General features: G+C 39.1%; 1 protein-coding gene across 2 annotated transcripts in view; it reads left to right on the plus strand.

The window, feature by feature from the left end:
* The window catches only part of ADAM10 (ADAM metallopeptidase domain 10), a 157,973-nt gene that overhangs the window by 15,728 nt on the left and 119,849 nt on the right, over positions 1–22,396 (plus strand). Inside the window, exon 1 of one of the 2 annotated variants that reach the window (XM_019441965.2) lies at positions 4,941–5,214. The exons of the other annotated variant lie outside the window; for it this stretch is intronic. Within the exon in view, the coding sequence (XP_019297510.1) occupies positions 5,160–5,214 (55 nt within the window). The 5' untranslated portion in view covers positions 4,941–5,159. Of the gene's footprint in view, positions 1–4,940; positions 5,215–22,396 lie in introns of those variants that run through there. 2 annotated transcript variants of the gene reach the window in all.

The raw sequence follows: 22,396 nt of genomic DNA on the forward strand, positions 1-22,396 counted from the left end.
TTTTAAAGTTCATTTATTTATTTTTCTAAGATTTTTTTTTTTTAAATGTTTCTTTATTTTTGAGAGAGAGACATAACATAAGCTGGGGAGGGGCAAAGAGAGAGGCAAACACAGAATCTGAAGCAGGCTCCAGGGTCTGAGCTGTCAACACAAAGCTTGACTTGAGGCTCATGAATCTATTTTTTTTAATGTTTATTTATTTTTGAGAGAGAGAGAGAGAAAGAGAGTGCATAAGCAGGGGATGGACAGAAAGAGGGGGACAGATGATCTGAAGCAGGCCCTGAGCCCAAGGTGGGGCTCTAACTCACAAACCAGGAGATCATGACTTGAGATGAAGTCACACGCAATAGACTGAGCCACCCAGGTGCCCGAAAAGGGACACAAACTTAAGTTTGATATTCAGTGGTCATCTTGGTAATGCAAAATATGATTTTGGATTCTTTCCAGTTGAATTCAAAGAGAAAGTGTCATTTGCTTCTAACCATCATAAATCAATTATAAAAATTAATTTAAAATAATTATAATAAAACTAATTATATACTGTGCAACATGAAACATGCCGCAAGATAGTCGAATAAATGGAAAATCAAAATATAATTGTTGACAGCACGACCAAAAGAAAATAGTAATAAGCAAAGGTGATAGACAATGTAATGTTTGCAGGTAACTGTGTCTTTTAAGAAATGGAAAAAAAGTTCATGAAACTCTGCCATCCTTTAAGGTTTTTGTTTTTTGTTTTGTTTTCTTGAGAGACAGAGAGAGAGAGAGTGCACAGGAGGGGTAGAGGGGGAGGGGAGAGAGAGAGAGAATCTCAAGCAGGCTCTGCATGGTCATTGAGGAGCCTGATGAGGGGCTTGAATTCACAAAAGGTGAGACCGTGACCTCAGCTAAAGTTTGACTCTTAACACACTGAGCCACCCAGGCCTCCCTGTCATCCTTTAATAATTCCATTTATTATTATTGTTGTTATTATTTTTACTTTTAAGTAGGCTCCACACCCATCTTGGATCTTGAACCCAAGATCCTGAGATTGAGTCACATGATGTACTGACTGAGCCAGCCAGGTACCTCATTATAAATGGATATGCTCTTTAAAAAAAATTTTTTTTTTCATGTTGATTTATTGTTGAAGGAGAGAGACAGAGCGTGAGCAGGGGAGGGGCGGAGAGAGAGAATTCAAAGCTCACAAAATCCAAAGCAGGCTCCAGGCTCTGAGCTGTCATCACAGAGTCCCACATGGGGCTTGAACTCATGAGCCATGAGATCATGACCTGAACTGAAGTCAGACACTAAAACAACTGAGCTATCCAAGCACCTTGATAAATGGAAGCTCTTAATGATGGCTTTGGAATTACTGACTGACTGTATTTATTAATGTTAGAGCAAAACTATAATAATGTATTTGTCAAACTGACAAAGAAGCATACTCTTGACTTAGGCAAAGGGTAACAAATTTAAAAAATATACAGCATAAAAAGTATAGGAATACCATTTTATTATTAATAATGATACTACTAATATTTATATTTCCGAATTCAGCCTATTGAAACAGGATGCCAAATAGATAAAAGAATATCTAGTTAAATGCCATCAAAAAGTTGTAGTTAAGGGGCACCTGGGTGGCTCAGTTGGTTGAACATCCGACTTCGGCCCAGGTCATGATCTCCCAGTTCAAGAGTTTAAGCCCCACGTCGGGCTCTGTGCTGACAGATCAGAGCCTGGAGCCTGCTTCAGATTCTGTGTGTGTGTCTCTCTCTCTGCCCCTCCCCAGCTCATGCTCTGTCTATCTCTCAAAAATAAATAAAAACATTAAAAAAAAAAGTTCTAGTTAAGGGGCACCTACATGGCTCAGTCGGTTGGGTGTCCGACTTCCACTCAGGTCATGATCTTGCAGTTTGCGAGTTTGAGCCCACATCTGGTTCGCTGCTGTCAGCGCAGAGCCTGCTTTGGATTCTCTGTCCCCCTCTTTCTGCCTCTGCCCCACTTGCATTCTCTCTCGCTCTCTCTCAAAAATAAATAAACATTTTTAAAAAGTTCTAGTTAATGAAATAAAAGTGCCCTTTCTCCCTTATTTGCCATATGAATATGTTCTGGAACTAGATAGTGGCGATGGTTGTACAGCAATATGAATGTACTAAATGCCACTGAATCATGTACTTTTATTCAACTTTATTTTTTCCAGCTTTATCAAGATATATCCAACATATAACATTGTATAAGTTTAAGATGTATAATGTGCTGGTTTGATACACAATATTGCAAAATAATTACCACAGGGGGGTTAGTTAACACCTGTAACACCTCACATAATTACCATTTCTTTTTTGTGGTGAGAACATTTAAAGTCCACTCTCTTCACAACTTTCAAGTATGTAATACAGTATTAACTATAATCACCATGCTGTTCATTAGAGCTCCAGAATGTACTCATCTTATAACTAGAAATTTGTGCCTTTTAACCAACATTTCCCTCTCTCTATCCCCAGCCCCTGGTAATCATCAATCTACTCTTTGTTTCTATGAGTTTGGCTTTTTTAGATTCCATATATAAGCATGATCGCACAATATCAGATCTCTTATTTCATTTAGCACAATGCCCTCAGAGTTCACCCCTGATGTGGCAAATGGCAGGATTTCCTTCTTTCTCATGGCTGAATAATATGCTGTTGTATGTATATACTATATCTTCTTTATCCATTCATCTATGGAGGGACTTAAGTTGTTTCCATGTTGTGTCTATTGTGAATAATTCTACCATGAACACGGGAGTGCACATTTCAATGTTCTGATTTCATTTTCTGTGGATGTATACCCAGAAGTGGGGTTGCTGGATCATATGGTGGTTCTATTTTTAATTTTTTGAGGAACTATTTTCCATAATGGCTGCACCAGTTTACCTTCCCATCAACAGTGCATATGGGTTCCCTTTTCTTTGCATTCTTGCTAACACTTATTATCTCCTGTCTTTTTGATGATAGCCATTCTAATAGTGAGGATTGTGGTTTGGATTTGTATTTTCTTGATGATCAGTGTTGTACTGTTGGCCATTTGGATATCTTCTTTGGAAAAGTGTCTATTCAGTTCCTCTGCCTATTTTAAAATTTATTCTTTAGGATCCTGGCTGGCTCAGTTGGTGGAGCCTGTGACTGTTGATCTTGGGGTTTAATAAATTCACGTCCCATATTGGGTATAGAGATTACTTAAAAAAATCTTTAATAAAAAAGTTATTTTTTATTCAAGTATAATTAACATACAGTGTTATATTAGTTTCAGGTGTACAACATGAGGATTCAACAATTCTATACACTTCTAGTGTAATTAGTGGATCCTATGATAATTCTATTTTTAACTTTTTTTAAGATAAACAAATTTTTTTTTTAAGAGAGAGAGCAAGTGAGTGAGTAGGGGAGAGGGCCAGAGGGAGAGAATCTTAATAAGCAGGCCTGATGCAGGTCTGACCCTGGGAGCATGACCTGAGCTGAAATCAAGAGTTGGATGCTCAAACCACTGAGCCACCCAGGTGCCCCAAGATTTTTAAAAATTTTAAGTAATCTCTACACCCAACATGGGGCTTAAACCTACAACCCTGAGATAAAAAGTTGCATGCTCTGCTAAGTCAGACAGGTGCCCCTATTTTTAACTTTTTGGGGAGTCTCCATACTGTTTTCCACAGTGGCTGCACCTATTTTGCATTCCCACCAACAGTGCACAAGGAATCCCTTTTCTCCACATTCTCACCAACACTTCTTATTTCTTGTGCTTTTGATTTTAGCCATTCTGACATAAAGTAATACCTCATTGTGGTTTTGTGTTTCTCTGATAATTAGTGATGATGAGCATATTTTCATGTGTTTGTGGGCCATCTGTATGTTTTCTTTAGAAAAATGTCTATTTGGGTCCTCTGCCTATTTTTAAATTGGATAATTTGTTTCTTTGCTGTTGTGTAAATTCTTTATATATTTTTTATTTGCAAATATCTCCTCTCATTCTATAGGTTGCCTTTTCATTCTGATTGTTCATTACCCTGTGTAGTTTGATGTAGTCCCACTTATTTGGCTTTTGTTGCCTGTGACCAATGTCAAGGAGCTTTTGCCTTGTTTTCTTCTAGGAGTTTCACGATTTCACGTTCTATGTTTAAGTCTTTAATCCATGGACTAGAAGTTTGAAGAACCAAAGTGAGTTACTGAGAAACCACACATGAGCTTCAAAGAAGTTGGGGTGAGGACGATAAAAGAGTTTTCCTCAGAGATGTGAAAAAGAGAGTGGTAAAGAGGACATGCTTTGGGCAGGAGATTGAGGACCATGTGATTTAAGCTGCACGCATTTAGAATGGCCAAAGCCTTATCTGCGACAAATTTTTAAACAATTCAGAAAAAATGCCATAGGCTACGTCTTTCCTTTCTGGGCTTGAAGGTTTTACATCTGTTTTGATCACTGGTGGCTGTCGCTTGTTGGGACTTTGCTTTCGTTTACTTGGGTGATGTCGTGCACCACCCGAGGCAGAAAAAAAAACGAAATACAAATCTCCCTTTCATGCGAAGTTAAGACAAAAGCGGCCTCTTAACATCCTTCACTCTCCCGTTTTAGCCTTGGGGACGGTCATTAGCAGCGATAAGAAATAGGGAGCCCGGTTAGCTCTGCGGAGCTGCTCTCTCGTTGGAGGGGCGGGACCAGGAGAAACCCCGCCTCCCAAACCCAATCCCAGCTCTCCGCCGGCGGACAGGAAGCGGCGGCAGGCCTAGCAGCCCGGGAACCGGGCCCCGTGCGCATGCGCCCGCCCCTGGGGTGCCTGGGGGAGGGGGAGGGTCGGGAGGAAGGGGTGCGGCTGGGCCTGCTGGTTGGGCACCGGTGCGTCACGTGGTGAGGAAGGAGGCGGAGGCCCCAGGCTCGGGGGAGGGAGGTAGAGAAGAGGGAAGGAACGCGGGGAAGGAACGCGGGGAAGGGAGGAAGGAAACGAACGAGGGGGAGGGAGGTCCCTGTTTTGGAGGAGCTGGGAGCTTTGCCGGCCCCTGAAGTGGAGCGAGAGGGAGGTGCTTCGCCGTTTCTCTTGCCAGGGGAGGTCCCGGCTTCCCGTGGAGACTCCGGACCAAGCCCCTTCAGCTTCTCCCTCCGGATCGATGTGCTGCTGTTAACCCGTGAGGAGGCGGCGGCCGCGGAAGATGGTGTTGCTGAGAGTGTTAATTCTGCTCCTCTCCTGGGCGGCGGGGCTGGGAGGTGAGGCACGACCCCGAACGCCGGGGACGCCTTGACCACCGCGGACCGCGCGGCGGCAGCGGCGGCCGGGTCGAGCGGAGCCCAGTCGCGCCGCGCGGCGGGCGCGTCAGTCAGCCCGGCCGGCCGGCGGCGCCACTCCGGCGCGCAGCACTCCCGGCTCCCTATTGTCCCCCGCGCCCCGACCGCGTTCCCTTCCGTGGCGGGCCGTGGAGGCTCCGAGCCTCCGCCGAGGCCTTCCCTACCCCCACTGCCCCGGCGCCACGGGAGGCGGGGGTCGCCTCCCAGAGAAATAGTCTGGAGATCCGAGTCGCCGGGCGTGAGCCGTGGAGCCCAGGCCGGGGGCTCCATACCTCCAGCCTGCTCGCCGGGTTGCCGGGACTGGCAGTCGCCGCGGGGCCGGCAGTCTTTGCCTCCCTCCTTCCGTCCCCAGCCTGTGCCCGGTGGGGGATTCTGGAGTCCGCTCCACCGCGGGGAACCGCCGCGCAGGCTCGTGGGAAGTTGCGATGTGTGCGGCGGGGCTGATGTATTGTTCTTTACCCCGCTCGACGATCCAGACTGACCCGGTTCTGCAGAGGGGCAGCCCGTGGAGGGGTAACAGTGGTCCCCTGCTTGTCTGAGACGAGTCGCTTCCGCTGTCGATAGTGCCCTGCCTCTGCCCGAGTGTTTGGAGACAGCTCTCAGGAGGGTGTGTTTATGCTCAGTGAAAACATTCTGTTGCCCAGGGGAAAGGGTTTGGTGGGGAGAAAGGTAAGCCGTTTCGGGATGTTCTTTGATCTGCAGGTTGGATTGTGTCTGTTAGAGGGACACTCCCTGGGTGACCCACAACTTGAGTTTTCTTAAACTCTGAGGTGGAGTAGACGAACAGTGTAGTTAGTGGGTTGTCAGACTGTAGCAACTATCCCACCCCGCAAATTGGAGTTAAATTTACCGTAAGCGGATACTTTCTTGATAACTCGGGTTTTGAAGACGATTTTTATTTCCAGCGTATCCTAGGACCGGCTGCATTGTTTTGTTGTTGTGTAAAGGGCTTTATTTCAGGTAAAGTTTTTGACTTTGCCCAAAGTATACTTAAAACACCTCAAAGTGTGTTTAAAAGCACTGAATTAAAAAAAATTCCCGGAATGCTTTGGATGAGTATAACCTAATGTGATCACTTAGAAAATGCTGTATATTTTAAGTAGTGCGTTGTTTCTGTTCTTTGTCACTTTAACTTGGCGATTGCAGAGCCAAGTGTATTTTCGACTCGAGTTCTACTTAGTCGGAGAATGATACTTTGTAGGTACACATTTGTTGTAGTTTGTGGTGTTTTTTTGTTAGATACATATTTTAGATTAAGAGCTTCTAGTAGATGTTTAGTTTTAAGAAGTATCATGTGCTACAAACTCTTATAAGGGCCTTTTCACTTAACATTTGTATTTACGTTCTGTATGTGGCTTCCAACAAATCATTTTTCTGTCTGTTCTATTTGTGATTATAGTCAGGTGTTGGAGTCTTGATTTCTAGAAGGTGGTAAAAAGTAAGACAAACACATGAGGTACTTTAAACTACTGAGGAGTGGTAATATATAAAATGACTTTTGTTTTTAAGGAATGAAACAGTAAGAATAGAAACTGGTGTAGCCTGATGGTTGAAGAAAAAGTGAATTAACGGCATAATCTTTGTGGGTTAAGACCCTTCTTACACAAAAGTCTAAATTCAAAACTCTCGAGTCATTCAGAAAGTATCATTGCATTAAACATTAAAAGGTTACTTACTTTTTGATTTTTTTATGTTTATTTTAAGCAGAACTTAAAGACACTAATAAGAAACTTCCATTTTAAAATTAGCATCAAGATTGTAGACTTTGGGCATATGGAGATATTTGTGATTTTATTGTGATAGGAACTACCTTTAAATATGAATTTGAGCTATTTATATTTATGGTCAAGTTTGTAAGAAGTTTATATGATGATGATACACAGAATAGAATACATTCAAATTAAATGTACTTGTTTTAGCATATGAAAGAAATGAATATGTTTATGTATATTAGGAGAAGTTGGATTTAACTTTGGATTTAACTTTATAGATCACTTTTACGTTCTTAATAAATGGTTTTAGTTGCTTCCCCCATTTTGATTTGCCAATCATTGTTTTGCATTAATTTTTTCTTTTAATATGACAAGTGGAAAGTTGGAAGAGAGAATGAAAGTGTTTAGAATCCTAAAACTTCAGCTGTCCTAAGGGTGTTCATTTCTAACATATGTCTCAGTCTATTGTATTTGTAGGAAGATCCCGTAAAGTTTCCAGAGTTAGTGTCTTAACAGACATGTATTCAAATGTATACATAAAAATCTTTTCTTTATTATTCGTAACGGTAGTAGAAATTTATTGAAACTATTCTGAGTAAATATAGTGCAAGGAATTTTTATGTATGTGTGAATATTACTTTTTAACACAAATATTTTGGAGAGTTGTTGTCTTTTCTCTTTTTAAAAATTAGTGTGTTTGAGAGGAGCAAAGATATTTTAGCTCTAGCAGTATTCAGTCCAATAGTACTTGATGAAATTATATATGAAATGAAGTTTAGAGTGTGGCATGTTTTTTTATATTTAAAAATCCAGTGTAAATGATTTGCTTTGTACCATTCATTCTCTAGAAATAAGTTTTCTGGAAGTTTGGCCAACAGTATTAAAAGTATCAAAGCTTAAGCTTAAGCAATTTCTCTCACTTCTATAAGGGTCTATGAAATTGAGAGACAGATTTTTTTTTTTTTTTGTCTCTGTCTTTAAGAGTTCTGACTGTTCATCTTTTTAACTTGAGATTGATAATCCAGTTAGCTGTATCATCTTGAGGCCCATTCAAGTCATGCCCTACATTAACTATGTCTTCTCTGTACAGGAGCTCTCTGAGTAGCAGGGGTTGAGGGAAAATGGGCATAGCAGGCACCTTTGTTTCCTGATGTTCTTTTTATAACTTGTTTAAGATCTGGGGTGTTTCTTATCTGATCTCTTTTACATTTTACAAAGAACTTGCAGGGTTAAGGAGGGGGAGGAAGGGACATTTCTCTGATGTCTTTTGTGTGTCTGATACTGTGTTAGGAGTTTCACTTGTCAGCATTTATGAGAGAGTGGTGATATTTTACAGTTGAAGGAATAGGCTTGATGAAATAACTTCTTGAGCATCATCCACCTGCTGAGTGGTGAATTAGATCTTCAAACCCAAGCCAGCTTAACCTCAAAGCCTGAACTTTTTACCCATTGCCCCCTCATAGCCTTTTTGAAAGCAGTTTTCACATATTAGCTCAAAGGTGGCCCCTGGACTGAAACACCTTAGAGATGTGTTTTGTTTGATTTGCGGTGTCTTTAGATTTCAACTAGTTCTCAACATTGAAAAATTGGGAAATTTCTCAATGAAATTTGTGAATTTCTGGAATTTGGGGGGAAGAATTGGAAACCCCAGGCTCTTCTGGGCCGCAGTCCCATTGTCTGTAGCAGAGTGGTAGAGAGCAGTAGCTGTTCTTTTTAGACTGGGCATGTGCTACCAGTCAGTGCAGTTACTATCAGTGCAGTTACTGGTAATACACTTGGCCTGCTTCACTCATTTTTGTTACTGGTGTGGATCCTGTGAGTATGCTGTTTGCATCTGTGCCTTGGCTTCATCTTGCATAGATGAACCCAATCTTTTAAAAATATTTTTTTGACTGTAACCTCTTATCCAACTTTTATTATATTTTTTTGTAATTCTTTATTTCTTCAGTAGTCTTAAAAATTTGTTAAAAGCTTTGGCATACACAGTGCTTTTTTTTTTTATGTACCATTAGATTATTTGGTATTAAAAAAATTCCTGTTTCCATGATAACAATTTGAATTTTTTTTTTTTTTTTGTAATTTGTTTTTTAATGTTTGTTTATTTTGGAGAGAGAGAGCACGAACAGGGAGGGGAGGGACCCAGAGAGAGACACATAATCTGAAGCAGGCTTCAGGCTCTAAGCTGTCAGCACAGAGCCCGATGTGGGGCTTGAACTCACGAACCATGAAATCCTGACCTGGGCTGAAGTGGGATGCTTAACTGACTGAGCCACCCAGGCACCCCAACAATTTGAAGGTCTTAAAGAATGATGGTTATAATTTTTCTGAATCACTTTATTTCAGTGAGCAAATAAGAAACCATTTCTTTTTCTACTTGGATGAGACTCAGAAAAAAGTGGTTGAGGGTCATGTAAGTAAAAACTTAGGCTTCCTTTCTTTTAAGGACAGGTTATAAACATAAACTCTGTCTTTGAATTCATAAAATGAAATGGAGTAATACATTCAGCAATAAGCTACATGTTCCAACATTGTTGGGAGATGACAGTGACAGGTTCACATATGGGAAGATTCCAAATAACAAGTCTCTGGGACTTAGACTTGTAAAATTTTGGCAATTTTTGATGGAAGTTTTTCTAAGATGTATTACACATTTACTGTGTCCTTAAAATGGGCTGACTTTAATCTTTTTTTAAAGGATTGAGGATTAGTATAAAGAACAATTGTTCTTGTTCTTGGTCTGTATTGTCATTTCTGGTTTTTTGTTTTTGTTTTTAATTTTCCCAGAAGCAATTGAAATGCGTATTCTAAGTGATTGTGCTTTTTATTTTTGTACCTAGTTTCAATAGTATTTCCAACTTTTTCGTTAGATTTCCTGACTTTCTTGCAAACTTTTAGGATATCACCTTCTAAATAGTTGTTCCTAATACATTTTCTGTGGGAAACTAAATAACTATACTTGATACATTTACACACAAGGTGGAATGAATAAGTTCTGCATCTTCTATGGAATACATGTACATGAGCTTTGTATATATACATATATATGTGTGTGCGTGTGTGTTTATATATGTATATATGAAAAATATGTATCTATGTCTATCTATCTCTTTTAACATATGTGTTTGGTTTGGGGAGTTTAGTGTTGGGGTTGTCTTGTTCTGAACAATTAGGATGATGTTGTACCAATGTATTTTGCTAGTTAAAGAGAGGCAGGGTAGAATGAAGAGAGAAAAATGATGAATAAAGGAAGACACAATAATAAAATGCACACTCATATGGCTACAGGTAGATCATTTCCTAGATTTGAATCATGAGTACTGTGGTTCAAAACTAATATACTAGATTGTTGATATTAACCGCATCTTAATATAGGCAATTGCAGTAGTCTCTGCAGGAATGTAGACTGCAAGTTAAGACAACTGTTCTCGGGGCACCTGGGTGGCTCAGTCGGTTGAGCGTCTGACTTCGGCTCAGGTCACGATCTCGCAGTCCGTGAGTTCGAGCCCCGCATCAGGCTCTGGGCTGATGGCTCAGAGCCTGGAGCCTGCTTCCAATTCTGTGTCTCCCTCTCTCTCTGCCCCTCCCCCGTTCATGCTCTGTCTCTCTCTGTCTCAAAAATAAATAAATGTTAAAAAAAAATTAAAAAAAAAAAAAAAAAAAGACAACTGTTCTCTGTGTTTAAAGAAGCAGTTAGGTAAAAGGTAGGTGACAGAGGCTCCCCATACTATCAGACTGTGTTTTATTGTTTGCAGTAAGTAACTGTTGTGTGTTACATATGGTTTCAGTGACTTTGTGATTTGCATAAAGTTAAATTTGTCTGCCTTTGAATTATATCGTATTCAAACGGTTAGAAAACTTTTGCCAAAGTTGGAGGTATATTTTTGGAATGGTCTAGCATAAAATATATATGTGGAGTAACAAAAATGGAATTTGTGTGTGTAGAGAAGTTGGGGGGCAGGGCTAGCATAGTCGTTGGTTAAAGCTGCCAACACAAGTTTCAGTGAGAGGCCTGTGTGGCCACTAATGGGGAGATAAATTGTATATATGAAAGAGTGTGGACAGAAAAACACAGTGTTTTCAAATCTGAGCCCCAAGTCACAGGGCAGACATTCCACATTCTAGGAATTGATTTGCATTTGGACTGTTTGCACATGGGCAACTCTCTGTGATATGCTTGGGTAAAGAGCCCCAGATTTTTTTTTAAGGAGGAATTGATTTATTTAATGATTGTTAGTGATTCTTCCAAGCAACTCTAAGATGGCTGCTTTTTGTGAATAAAAATCCAGTAATTCTAATTAATTTAGTTGTCAATTTTTATACTAGGTAAAGAAAGCAATGTTATAATAAGAATAAAAGGAAAAACTAATAATCCTACCAGTTTGATTCCCGTGAGGGCAGTAACATTGCTATCCTGCTGTGTGAAGGCTTTGCCTTGGTACCAGTAGGGACAGTCCTGTCTCACTAGGTTGCAGGAAATAGCAGTACTGAGAATAGTTCTTAGAGAATGTAGACTCCTTTTGATACTGGGTGAATTCATTCTGAAGCTATTACAATTCCAAGTAAACAGTGTGAGAACGTGTACAGTGAGAACATTGCTGTTTAGTCACCAGTTTATTGTAGTCTGTGGTTAGTAGGAGTCGTGAAGCTACAGTCTTGAGTGAGGAGTAAAAAGCACTGAGTTTGTCAGCGTAGACAGAAATGCCAAGATATAAAAATACAGTTCCAATTATGTATTGTAGTTGCAGTTGAAATGAGGATTTATTAAGCTAAAGGAACATTAGCCAGTTGGGGAAAGCTTTTTGAGAAAAGGGAATGACATAACAGTCTAGTAAGGTTCTTGTAGGCTTATTTGCCTGGAACGGAGAGTCCATGGCAGGAAATGAGAAGTGCTAACTGGGCCATGATAACCAGGACTCCAATTATTCATATTCTAGGCCATGATAACTGCAAGGTAGAGTATTATGGAATGTTGGTTGGAATCCATGTTGAGAAGGTGCAATATGATACAGTAGGGGATACATTAGCTGCTTGATGAATTATGTGTTTGAGTCCTTGATTAGGGTAGTAATTGTAGAAATAAATAAGGATAGAACAAGAAATCTCACAGAAGAAAAACTGGTAAAACTTGGCGGAAGTTTAAAGTGAAGCTAACAAAGTTTATTGAGGGCTCACTGTTGAATGCACATCTCAGAGGCTGTTGCACTGGAGAGAGTATGGTTTTATAAAACTTAGAGGACCTCAGTGTTTGAAGCTGAAAATAAGACATCGTAAGATTTTGAATCTAGATAGGTTCTAGTGTGGGATGTATGTCAGAGTCTGGGATTTTGTCTTACTTGCAAAACTAATAATTTTGTTGGATATTGGTTAAAAGTTTGCACAGTCTTTCAGAAATATGTGGCTCATCATATGGGAAGCACTGCTCCAGATAGTTGCAAGGTAGAAGTTTGGTGAATTTGGAGTGGAGGGGAGGGTTAAATTTAAAGATACATTAGCAAGTATATTTTTACTTTGCAAGTATATGTTTACTCTCAAGTTGGAATTAGCCTCTCTGGTTCAAGAATATGCTTGATACTCTTGATATTATGTGAATTATGAACTTCCTATTTCAGAGATAAAGTAGGGAAAAGAATGTGATCTTTGCATTTGAGTCAAATGTACATATATGATTTTTCGAGCAGAATTGTCTTTCCATTTGCCTTTGCTTGAATTGATAATGGCAAGGCATACTCATAAACGTATTTGAACTTTGGACTTAGTTTTCTTAAGACTATAGATATAATCCTATACTTATGAATTGAGTGCGATATTAATTTGCTACCTCTTTTCTTAAGAATTAATTGAGTGACTTAGTTGGTTAAGCGTCCAACTTCGGCTCAGGTCATGATCTCATGGTTCATGAGTTCGAGCCAGGCATCGGGCTCTGTGCTGACAGTTCAGAGCATGGAGCCTGGTTTGGATTCTGTGTCTCCCTCTCTCTCTCTCTACCCCCTCCCTCCACTCGCTCTCTGTCTCAAAAATAAATAAACATTTAAAAAGTTTAAAAAATAGTTTTAAAAGAATTAATTGGTATAAGTTTGTAAAAATGCTGGAGACTATGTTATGCAAATATTATTAAAATTATGTTGTTTCCAGGCCTACTTTCATTTGGAATCTATTAGTTTCAAAATACAGATAGATAAGATGTATTTCTGGAAATCGAAATGCTAGAAAGTTGATACCAAGCATTAGAAAATAGAATTTAAGAAAAGACATAATTCCTTCTCCCGTGCAGTTTTATAACTTTTTAATATTAATCATTCAATCTTTTAAAATGCTTATTATTATGAACTTGCATTGTAGTATTTATGCAGTTTTGTAGCCTTTAAAAAATTAACGTGTAAAGTGTATATGCAAAGCAGACACTGAAATATTTATCAGTGGTCTAGAGACAGTTTTGATTGTCACAACTGGAGGGATGCTACTGGCATCTAGTGGGTAGAGGCCAGAGATGCTGCTAAACATTTTACAATGCACGGGACAGCCCCCCACAACAAAGAATTACTGGCCAAAATAGTAGTGCTGAGGGTGAGAAACCTAACTCTAGAGGAAACTTGAGTCTTTTTACCTTTTTTTTTTTTTTTAAATTTCTGATCGCTTGCTGTCTTAATTGATTACTCAAGTTTCATAAGCTTCCATATTTCTATTCTGTTTAAACCTTTTTCTCCTAGTGTTCTATGCACTGTAGCTCTGAAAATTTTACTTTATCATTTATCTTCTAGCATTTCCCATTCTTCATTTTCCAGTTTGTGGTTGGGAAGTAAATCTGATTCTGTTAATTTATAATAGTGGTTGAATGACTGATAACTCATGAAGATTATTTAAAAACCAAACCAAACAAGTTGCTTGTTAACCCAGAACAGCCACAGATAGTAGGATTTTAGTTTCTGTGGGATAGTTTTGAGGGACTCATCCAGTAACTTCTGCAATCAGAATTAACTTTTACAAAATATTTTCTTTGAAATTTGAACTCCTCAGTTCTTAAAAACTTTCATCTTTTTTTTTTATAACTTTATTCCCCCTTCCTCTTATTATCATCATTAACACCTTTGGCAGAATTGCACGTCCAAATATCCTGGAAGGAGGCAGAGGCAGATGGGCAGATGGTTTGGGGGGTAATATGGGAGAAGGGTGAAGTAATGAGAATGGGTTTGGGATTAAGTGAGGGTGTGGGGTGGATCTATACCAACAGTACAGTTGTAGCTGAACCTAGTGTGTGTGTGTGTGTGTGTGTGTTTAGGTAGATTGAAAGTCACAGTGTCTTATATGGGTTATTCTCTGTACTTGTGTCTGCTCTTATTTGAAATGGTATAAAGGCATTTCATTCAGTATAGAAATCTAAATTATATACATGTTTCCACTTTTGGATTTTTAAGCTGTATTTCATAAGTTAGTGGTAGAAATTTAATATATTAAGTACGTTTTAACCATTGATGTTTTGTGCCCTTTGTAATTAATTTAGCTTATAATGGACAAAAGAGCTACTTATTTTAACTTCTGAGCCAGCTAGCTTTATTATTTTAATTTTCAGAAACCACTTCATCGCAAAAAGTGGGTGTGTTGAAATATGCTTATAATTGTAGAACACACCCTACAATTGTGAACTTTTACTTAAAACTGTTAGGTGTAGATAGATGTTTCCTTGTAGAAAATGGTCTGACTCCTTTCTAGTGAAGAAATTGATAATGTGGCTTAAGTTTGAAGTCACATTGTTGAAGTAACTTTTCTGAGAATACAGTAAAGATACTTAAGTATATTGCTGAAATTAAGGACAGGATAGTTCCTGGAAGTTTAACTTTGTCATACAAGAGAACAGTTTCGTTAATGGTATTTAGTGCTTCAGGATCAAATACAAGAAGCATTGGTCAACACAGTATGATGTCTAAGACACAGTTGATGACTCAAGTTTCTCAGGAAGGAAATACACTTTTCTGTTGGGGAAAAATGCTCTTCGTACCTAATTTTAGAATTATACAAGTGAAAAGTCTGTTGAAAACAACTTGATTACAAGTAATTTTTCTGAGGAATGGAAATGTGCCAGCCTTAGCTTTTTCTTACACATCCTCCCATTTATTGTAATTGAGTTTTTCTGTAAATAGGGAGATCTGTAATGTCAAAACATGTTTGCAGAGTTTTCTTGTCCCGTTCTTAAAATTGTAGAATAACTTTCTTTGATATAGATAGAAAAAAAAGTTTGTTGTATAATAATTGCTGTTCCACACAAAGATAATGATATTGACCCACCATCAACAAGATATATTGATTATTTTTTAATCTTGATGTTAGTGAAATTTTCATCCTATGTGTTTTGCCCTATTCTTATATTTAATTTAGATTTAAACAGAAGATTGTAGGATTTGGATTCAGAAGTTGGAAAGGAAGCTTTTGTTTGTAGCCTCATTGTGGAAAGTAAGCAGAATATGGAAAATACTCATGGAATATAGAAAATATTTAATAATATTCAGTATTCATTTATGGAACCCTTATTATATGCCAGGCAATGTTCTCAGGGCCCAGTCTTTACAACACCTCTGAAAGATAGGTTCTGTTATTTTCATTTTATAAATAGGGAGTAGGACCAGGGAGGGTAACTTTTTCAGTGTCAGGATTTGAACATGGTCAGTCTGGCTCCAGAATTCATACTGAATTCATTAAATACTATACTGCCTCTAAGAAACATGTCTCATGCCTTAAAAGGTATTATAGGGGCACCTGGGTGGCTCAGTCAGTTAAGTGTCAGACTCCTGATTTCGGCTCAGGTCATGATCTCATGGTTCATGGATTCGAGCCTTGCATTGGGCTCTTTGCTGACAGTTCAGAGCCTGGAGCCTGTTTCTGATTCTGTGTCTCCTTCTCTCTCTGCACCTCCCCTGCTTACGCTCTGTGTCTCTCAAAAATAAATAAATGTAAAAAAAAAAAAATTACTATTCTCAAATTTTAAAAAGGGAGAGACTTTCCAAGCTTTCCAGCAGCAAGGGAGACCAAGTTATGTTTTTTCTTCTACTTCTTAGAACTTGCTGGCCATTTTTTTTATCACTCTTGCAAGTAGGTGATTTTCTGGTATTGCTTTACTTTTCCTCCAATTTTTTCTTTTAATTTAAAAATTTTGAAAATTTGTTATGTTTTCTCCATTTAATAGATCCAATCCAGTTATTCTTTACCAATTTGACACATAGGCATTTACTTGATATATATACTCTATTTTTTTCCTAACTTTGTATCTTAAAAGCTTCTATACTTTCTTTTTAAAAATTTTTTTTTTTAACATTTATTTATTTTTGAGACAGAGAGAGACAGAGCATGAACGGGGGAGGGGCAGAGAGTGAGGGAGACACAGAATTGGAAGCAGGCTCCAGGATCTGAGCCATCAGCCCAGAGCCCGACGCGGGGCTCGAACTCACAGACTGTGAGATCGTGACCTGAGCTGAAGTCGGACGCTTAACCGACTGAGCCACCCAGGCGCCCTGAAAGCTTCTATACTTTCTGAGAGGTTGGAAGTATATGTAGTCCAATTAATATTTGTATACCTTTCATCTAAATTTATTTTATTTTTTTAAAGTTTACTTACTTTTAGAGAGAGAGGGAGGGAGAAAGAGAATCCCAAGCAGCCTCTACACCATCAGCTTGGAGCCCAAGGAGGGGCTCAAACTCACAAACTGTGAGATCATGACCTGACCCGAAATCTAGAGTCGGATGCTTAATCCACTGAGCCACCCAGGTGCCCCTGACCTAAATTTATTAATGGTTATCTTTTGCCTTGCTTGCTTTATTGCTCATATATAAATAGATGTAAAAAAAAAAACATATATATATATTTTTTTCCCCTCTGAACCATTTTAAAGTAAGTTGTAACAATAAATACTTCGTTAATGCATCTCATAAGATTAAGGACATTGTCTTACATAACCAAGAAGATTACTTTCTCTTTTTAAGTGTGGGATGTTTAAATTTCTCATGAAGCTTGCAAGTACTAGGTACCATGTGAATTTATTACATGATTTCTGAAGGCCAGATTTCTGGCAACTACAACTGAGGACCAGAAAGTAAAATGTTGTTAGTATGCTTTTATATATGAGTAAAATAAAGTATCAGTAGAGAAAGGAGGAGACATAGAATGCTGCAGGATGGAGATATTTAATGTAGTACTCTGTATGCAGTCCGTCAGCAAATCTTGTCAGCTCCTCCTTCAAAGTATGTGCAGACTTTGAATATTTCTCACTAGTTGCACCACTGCTTTTTGGATTGATACAAACCAACATCTTCTCACTTTAATCACGGTAAACCCTGTTAACTGTTCTCCCTGTTCTCTTGTTCTCCCAATCTTTTTTCAACATAGTAGTCTGGAATCCTGTTCAAAAGGTACTTCTTTAGTCAGAAACCATCTACTCGCAAATTGTATACTTTAAAATGTTTAAAATGATGAGTTTTGTGTTACATGAATTGCACCTCAAAAAAAGCAAAAGCAAGCTAAAAAAAAAAAAACGATTCACTGGCCCACTATTTTAAGTAAAAGCCAGAGTCCTTATAAGTGGCTTATAAGGCCCTATGTGACGTACATTGTATGCTTTTCTCCCCCACAGTACCTCTACAGTTCTTCCCTTGTTTGATTCCACTCCAGCTACACAGAGCTCTTTAAAAAGTGCCAGTCTTGCTTCTGTCTCTGGGACTTTGCCTTTGCTGGTCCTTTTTACATGAAACACTTCCCTTTTAGATTGCGGTTTTATCTACCATCTTTGTTTTTTATTTTTAAAATTAAAATTATTTTACAAATAATGGTGAAATACAAATCACATAAAACTTAACATCATGACCATTTTGTGCAGTTCAGTAGTGGTAAGTGTAGTAATTTCCCTTTATCCATGGTTTTAGTTTCCATGGTTTCAGTTACGCAAGGTCAACCCCAGTCCAGAAGTAGATGGTACTCCCAACTTAGTGTCAGAAGGTCAGTATTAGCCCAACTCTTATGTCACAGTGCCTTTGTCATTCACTTTATCTATTGCTAAGACATTTTATCGTCTCATATCATCACATATAGAAGGGTGAGTACTGTACGTTAAGATACTTTTGAGAATGAGACCACATTCACATAACTTAAAAAAATTTTTTTAATGTTTATTTATTTTTGAGAGAGACAGAGACAGAGCATGAGCAGGGGAGGGTCAGAGAGAGAGAGGGAGACACAGAATCCGAAGCAGGCTCCAGGCTCTGAACTGTCAGCACAGAGCCCGATGTGGGGCTCAAACCCACAAACCGCATGATCATGACCAGAGCCGAAGTTGGACACTTAACCGACTGAGCCACCCAGATGCCCCACATTCACATAACTTTTATTACAGCATTCTAAATTATTCGATTTTATTATTAGTTGTTAATCTCTTGTGATGCCTAATTTATAAGTTAAACTTTATCATAGGTATGTATGTATAAGAAAACTTGTATGTCAAGGGTTGGTGCCTCCCCTGGGGGTCTTGGAATGTATCCCTTGCAGGTACAAGGAAGGGAAGGACTACTGTACACATATTGTTGTGCTTGGCCCTCTTAAAAGAGTCTGTGCTCACGTGTTAGTGAGGTCTTCCGATTACTTCAAGACTAACCCTTTTCTTGGCATTCTATTTGCTTACCCTGTGATTACACTCTTATAACCATCTAAAGTTACTTACTTGCTTATTTTATTGTCTGTCTTCCTTCTCTGGAATAAAGCTTCATGGGGTCAGTAACTGTTTTGTCCACTGCTGTATTCCCAGCATCTGCAACAATGTCTAGCATATTAGTAAGTGCCCATTACATATGTGTCAAGTGAACAGATGAATGATCATTGAACTGAATAATTTTAGTTTTTGTTAATTATATAAGAATCCTAAGTTTCTAAGTATGTCTGGAAAAAGAGCTTTGAATGCTTCTAATTAGTCTTTTTTTTTTTTTTAATTTTTTTTAACGTTTTATTATTTTTGAGACAGAGAGAGACAGAGCATGAACGGGGAAGGGTCAGAGAGAGGGAGACACAGAATTCGAAACAGGCTCCAGGCTCTGAGCTGTCAGCACAGAGCCCGACGCGGGGCTCGAACTCACGGACCGAGAGATCATGACCTGAGCCGAAGTCGGCCGCTTAACCAACTGAGCCACCCAGGCGCCCCTCTAATTAGTCTTTTTATGTAAATTTACTTTAGAGTGGAATGAAACTACCATTTTTGTTAGTGTATTGGTCTTGTTCATTGAGTATTTTTATATGCTAATTAAACTAGGTAAGTTGAATGAGTTAGAATTTTCTCTATAAAAACTAAGTTGCTTTTTTTTCAACTATTCCATCTATTTTTTAAAATGTTATATATATTTTTAAGTTTACTTATTAATTTAAGTAATCTCTACACTCAACATGGGGCTTGAACTCATGAGCCCGAGATTAAGAGTCACATGTTCTTCTGAGCGAGCCAGCTAGGCACTCCTAAAAAGATGTTATTTTTAAAGTATTTAGCAGTTGTCATTCACTGCAGAAATTAGATTCCAAGGGGAAATGTAGAATGTCTTCATGGTTATCTGATTATACTCAAAACTTGTAGACTTTATTGTTAACTTTTTAACTTTATGTTAAGATGAAACTTTTTAAAAAATTGTTTATTTTTTTATTTTTGAGAGAGGAAGAGAGAGAGAGAGAGAGTGAGTCGAGGAGGGGCTGAGAGAGCGGGAGAGAGCAAGAATCTCACCCAGAGGCTGCACTGTCATCTGTCTGCTCAGAGCTGGACTCGGGCTCAACCCTGTGAATCGTGAGATGATGAACTGAACCGAGAGCGGGAGTTGGACGCTTAACTGACTGAGAAACCCAGGCGTCCCAATATGAAACTTTTAAAAACTCATTTTCATTTTGGGGTAAATTTAGAATTGGAATGTTAGAGCTAGAGGGAAGTTTCGTAGTCTTAGGTGGGTCACTTAACCTCTCTGTGCCTCATTTTAAGATTAATTATACTTGTTCTGTGCAGTTGTACAAGAGTTAAATTAGATAGTAATTTAGACATAATTTCCTAAATTTTTACCTATTATGTACTGTACACTCTCCTAAGCCCTTTCTTTATATTAATTCATTTAATCCATATAACAACACTTTAGGTACAGACTATTTCACCTGCTTTACAGATGGGGAAATTGAGGCACAGAGATGTTAAGTAACTTGTGCAAGATCCCTCAGCTAAATAAGTGGCAAAGCTGGGATCCTAACTCATGAAATTTAGTTCTACTTATAAGTAAAGATAATGCTTGCTAAGCTGTTAGAACATCAAGTAGGATATGTTGACCTGCCATGGTAATTGAAAAACTTAGTTGCAGTAGGAATATGAGAGTTATAATTGTCCATAAAGTCATGCAAAATGGTGATAAAAAATCTGCATAGGTAATTGCAGAGACAAGTACCTGAAATGCAGTTGTGGCATCATTAGAAAATTAAAAAAAAAAATTACATGGTGGAGTGCCTGGGTGGCATAGTAGGTTGAGGGTCCTGCTCTTGATTTCCGCTCAGGTCACGATCCCAGGGTCATGGGATTGAGCCCTGCATCAGGCTCTGCACTGAGTGTGGAGCCTGCTTAAGATTCTCTCTCTTACTGCTTCTGCCTCTCTCCCTTGCTTGCGTGCTCTCTCTCTCTCTCTCCCTCTCTCTCCCTCTCTCTCCCTCTCCCTCTCAAAAAGAAGGTGGGGCACCTGGGTGCCTCTGTACGTTGAGGGTCCGACTCTTGATCTCTGCTCAGATTATGATCTCACAGTCTGTGAGATTGAGCCTGTGTTGGGCTCCACGCTCAGTGCGGAGCCTGCTTGGGATTCTATTTCTCCCTCTCTCTGTCCCTCCCTGACTCTGTGTGTGTGTGTGTGTGTGTGTGTGTGTGTGTGTGTGTGTGTGTGTGTGCATGCGTGTGTGCATGCACTCTCTCTTTCTCTCTCTTCCTCTCAGAATAATCTTAAATTACCTGGTGAATAGACCTATAATTTTATTTTATTTTTTTATTAAAAAAAATTTTTTTTAATGTTTATTTATTTTTGAGACAGAGACAGAGCATGAGCAGGGGAGGGTCAGAGAGAGAGGGAGACACAGAATCCGAAACAGGCTCCGGGCTCCGAGCTGTCAGCACAGAGCCCGACGCGGGGCTCGAACCCATGGACCGCGAGATCATGACCTGGGCCGAAGTCGGACGCTCAACCGACTGAGCCACCCAGGCACCCCAATTTTATTTTTAACACATTGCATTTTGCAAATGCCAGGCATGTTAGAAATTCTGATACTTCTTGAATAAGTATCATAAGACCATGTATTTTCTGATTGATTTATACCTTATCAGCAAGGACTAGGCTCCTTTCTTTATAAATACAAATGAAAATGGAAATTTCCATTAAACATTGAATGGATTCATTAATTCTTAAAGCAAATATTTATTGAGCACTTATTTTCTGTCTCACTTTGTTCTAGGCACTAAGGGTATATAATGGAGGGATATATGTCAGTAAGAAACAATGGAGAAAACTAAAGCAGCTTTTTAGAATAAGGGTGACTGGGATACATGGTTTTAGATAGGGTGACCAAAGAAAGCTTCGGCAGAGATTTAGTAGATACCTGAATAAAATGTGGTGCCCAACCCTGCTTTGGGAAAAGATGTTCTAGGCAGAGGGATGATAAGGAGACTAATGAGGCACACAGCATAAGGGGAGAGTGGTGAGACAGTTATGGGGGTAGAGTAAGGGAATGCAGTCCCTTGTAAGGCTCATGGTTAGCCTTGTAAGCCATGCATGGTTAGGACTGAGCAGTTGGGAGAAACATTTGGAAGTTTTTGAGCAGAGGACAGACATGATATGGCTTTACTTGAACAATATCACTTGGTATGCTATGTGAAAAATAAACTGTATAGTGGGGACAAGAGGCGAGTTATGGTTTTTGATTGCCTAGAAATTTTTGAACCTTGTTATGTTTGGCACTGATTTTCAGTCTCATGAGTTCTGTTTTCCTAATTCAAATTCCCAGCCTTCTTCATTTGCAGCTAGGACACAGGCATGTAAACTTGTCTTCTGAACGAGGCTCCTCTAATCAGAAGGCTCATTGGAGACCTGGATTCTGAATTGAGCAGACCTGTTTGCTCGCTGAAGTTTTGCCAATAGTGTACATCTTCCAAACTTCTTTTTTTTTTAAGATTTTATTTTTTTTAAGTTATCTTTATGCCCAGAGTGGGGCTCAGACTTACAACTCTGAGATCAACAGTTGCATCTTGTACCAACTGAGCCAGCCAAGTGCAGATTTTCTCCTAGTTTTATTGTTGTGTCTCTGGTAGAAAAGTGGTGTTGGAGAGGCGGGGCAGTGTTGGTGTTTTTCATGTGATATTTTTGGG

Source organism: Panthera pardus, unplaced genomic scaffold, assembly GCF_024362965.1.
Source record: "Panthera pardus isolate Hobbes unplaced genomic scaffold, ASM2436296v1 HiC_scaffold_24, whole genome shotgun sequence".
Lineage (NCBI taxonomy): Eukaryota > Metazoa > Chordata > Mammalia > Carnivora > Felidae > Panthera > Panthera pardus.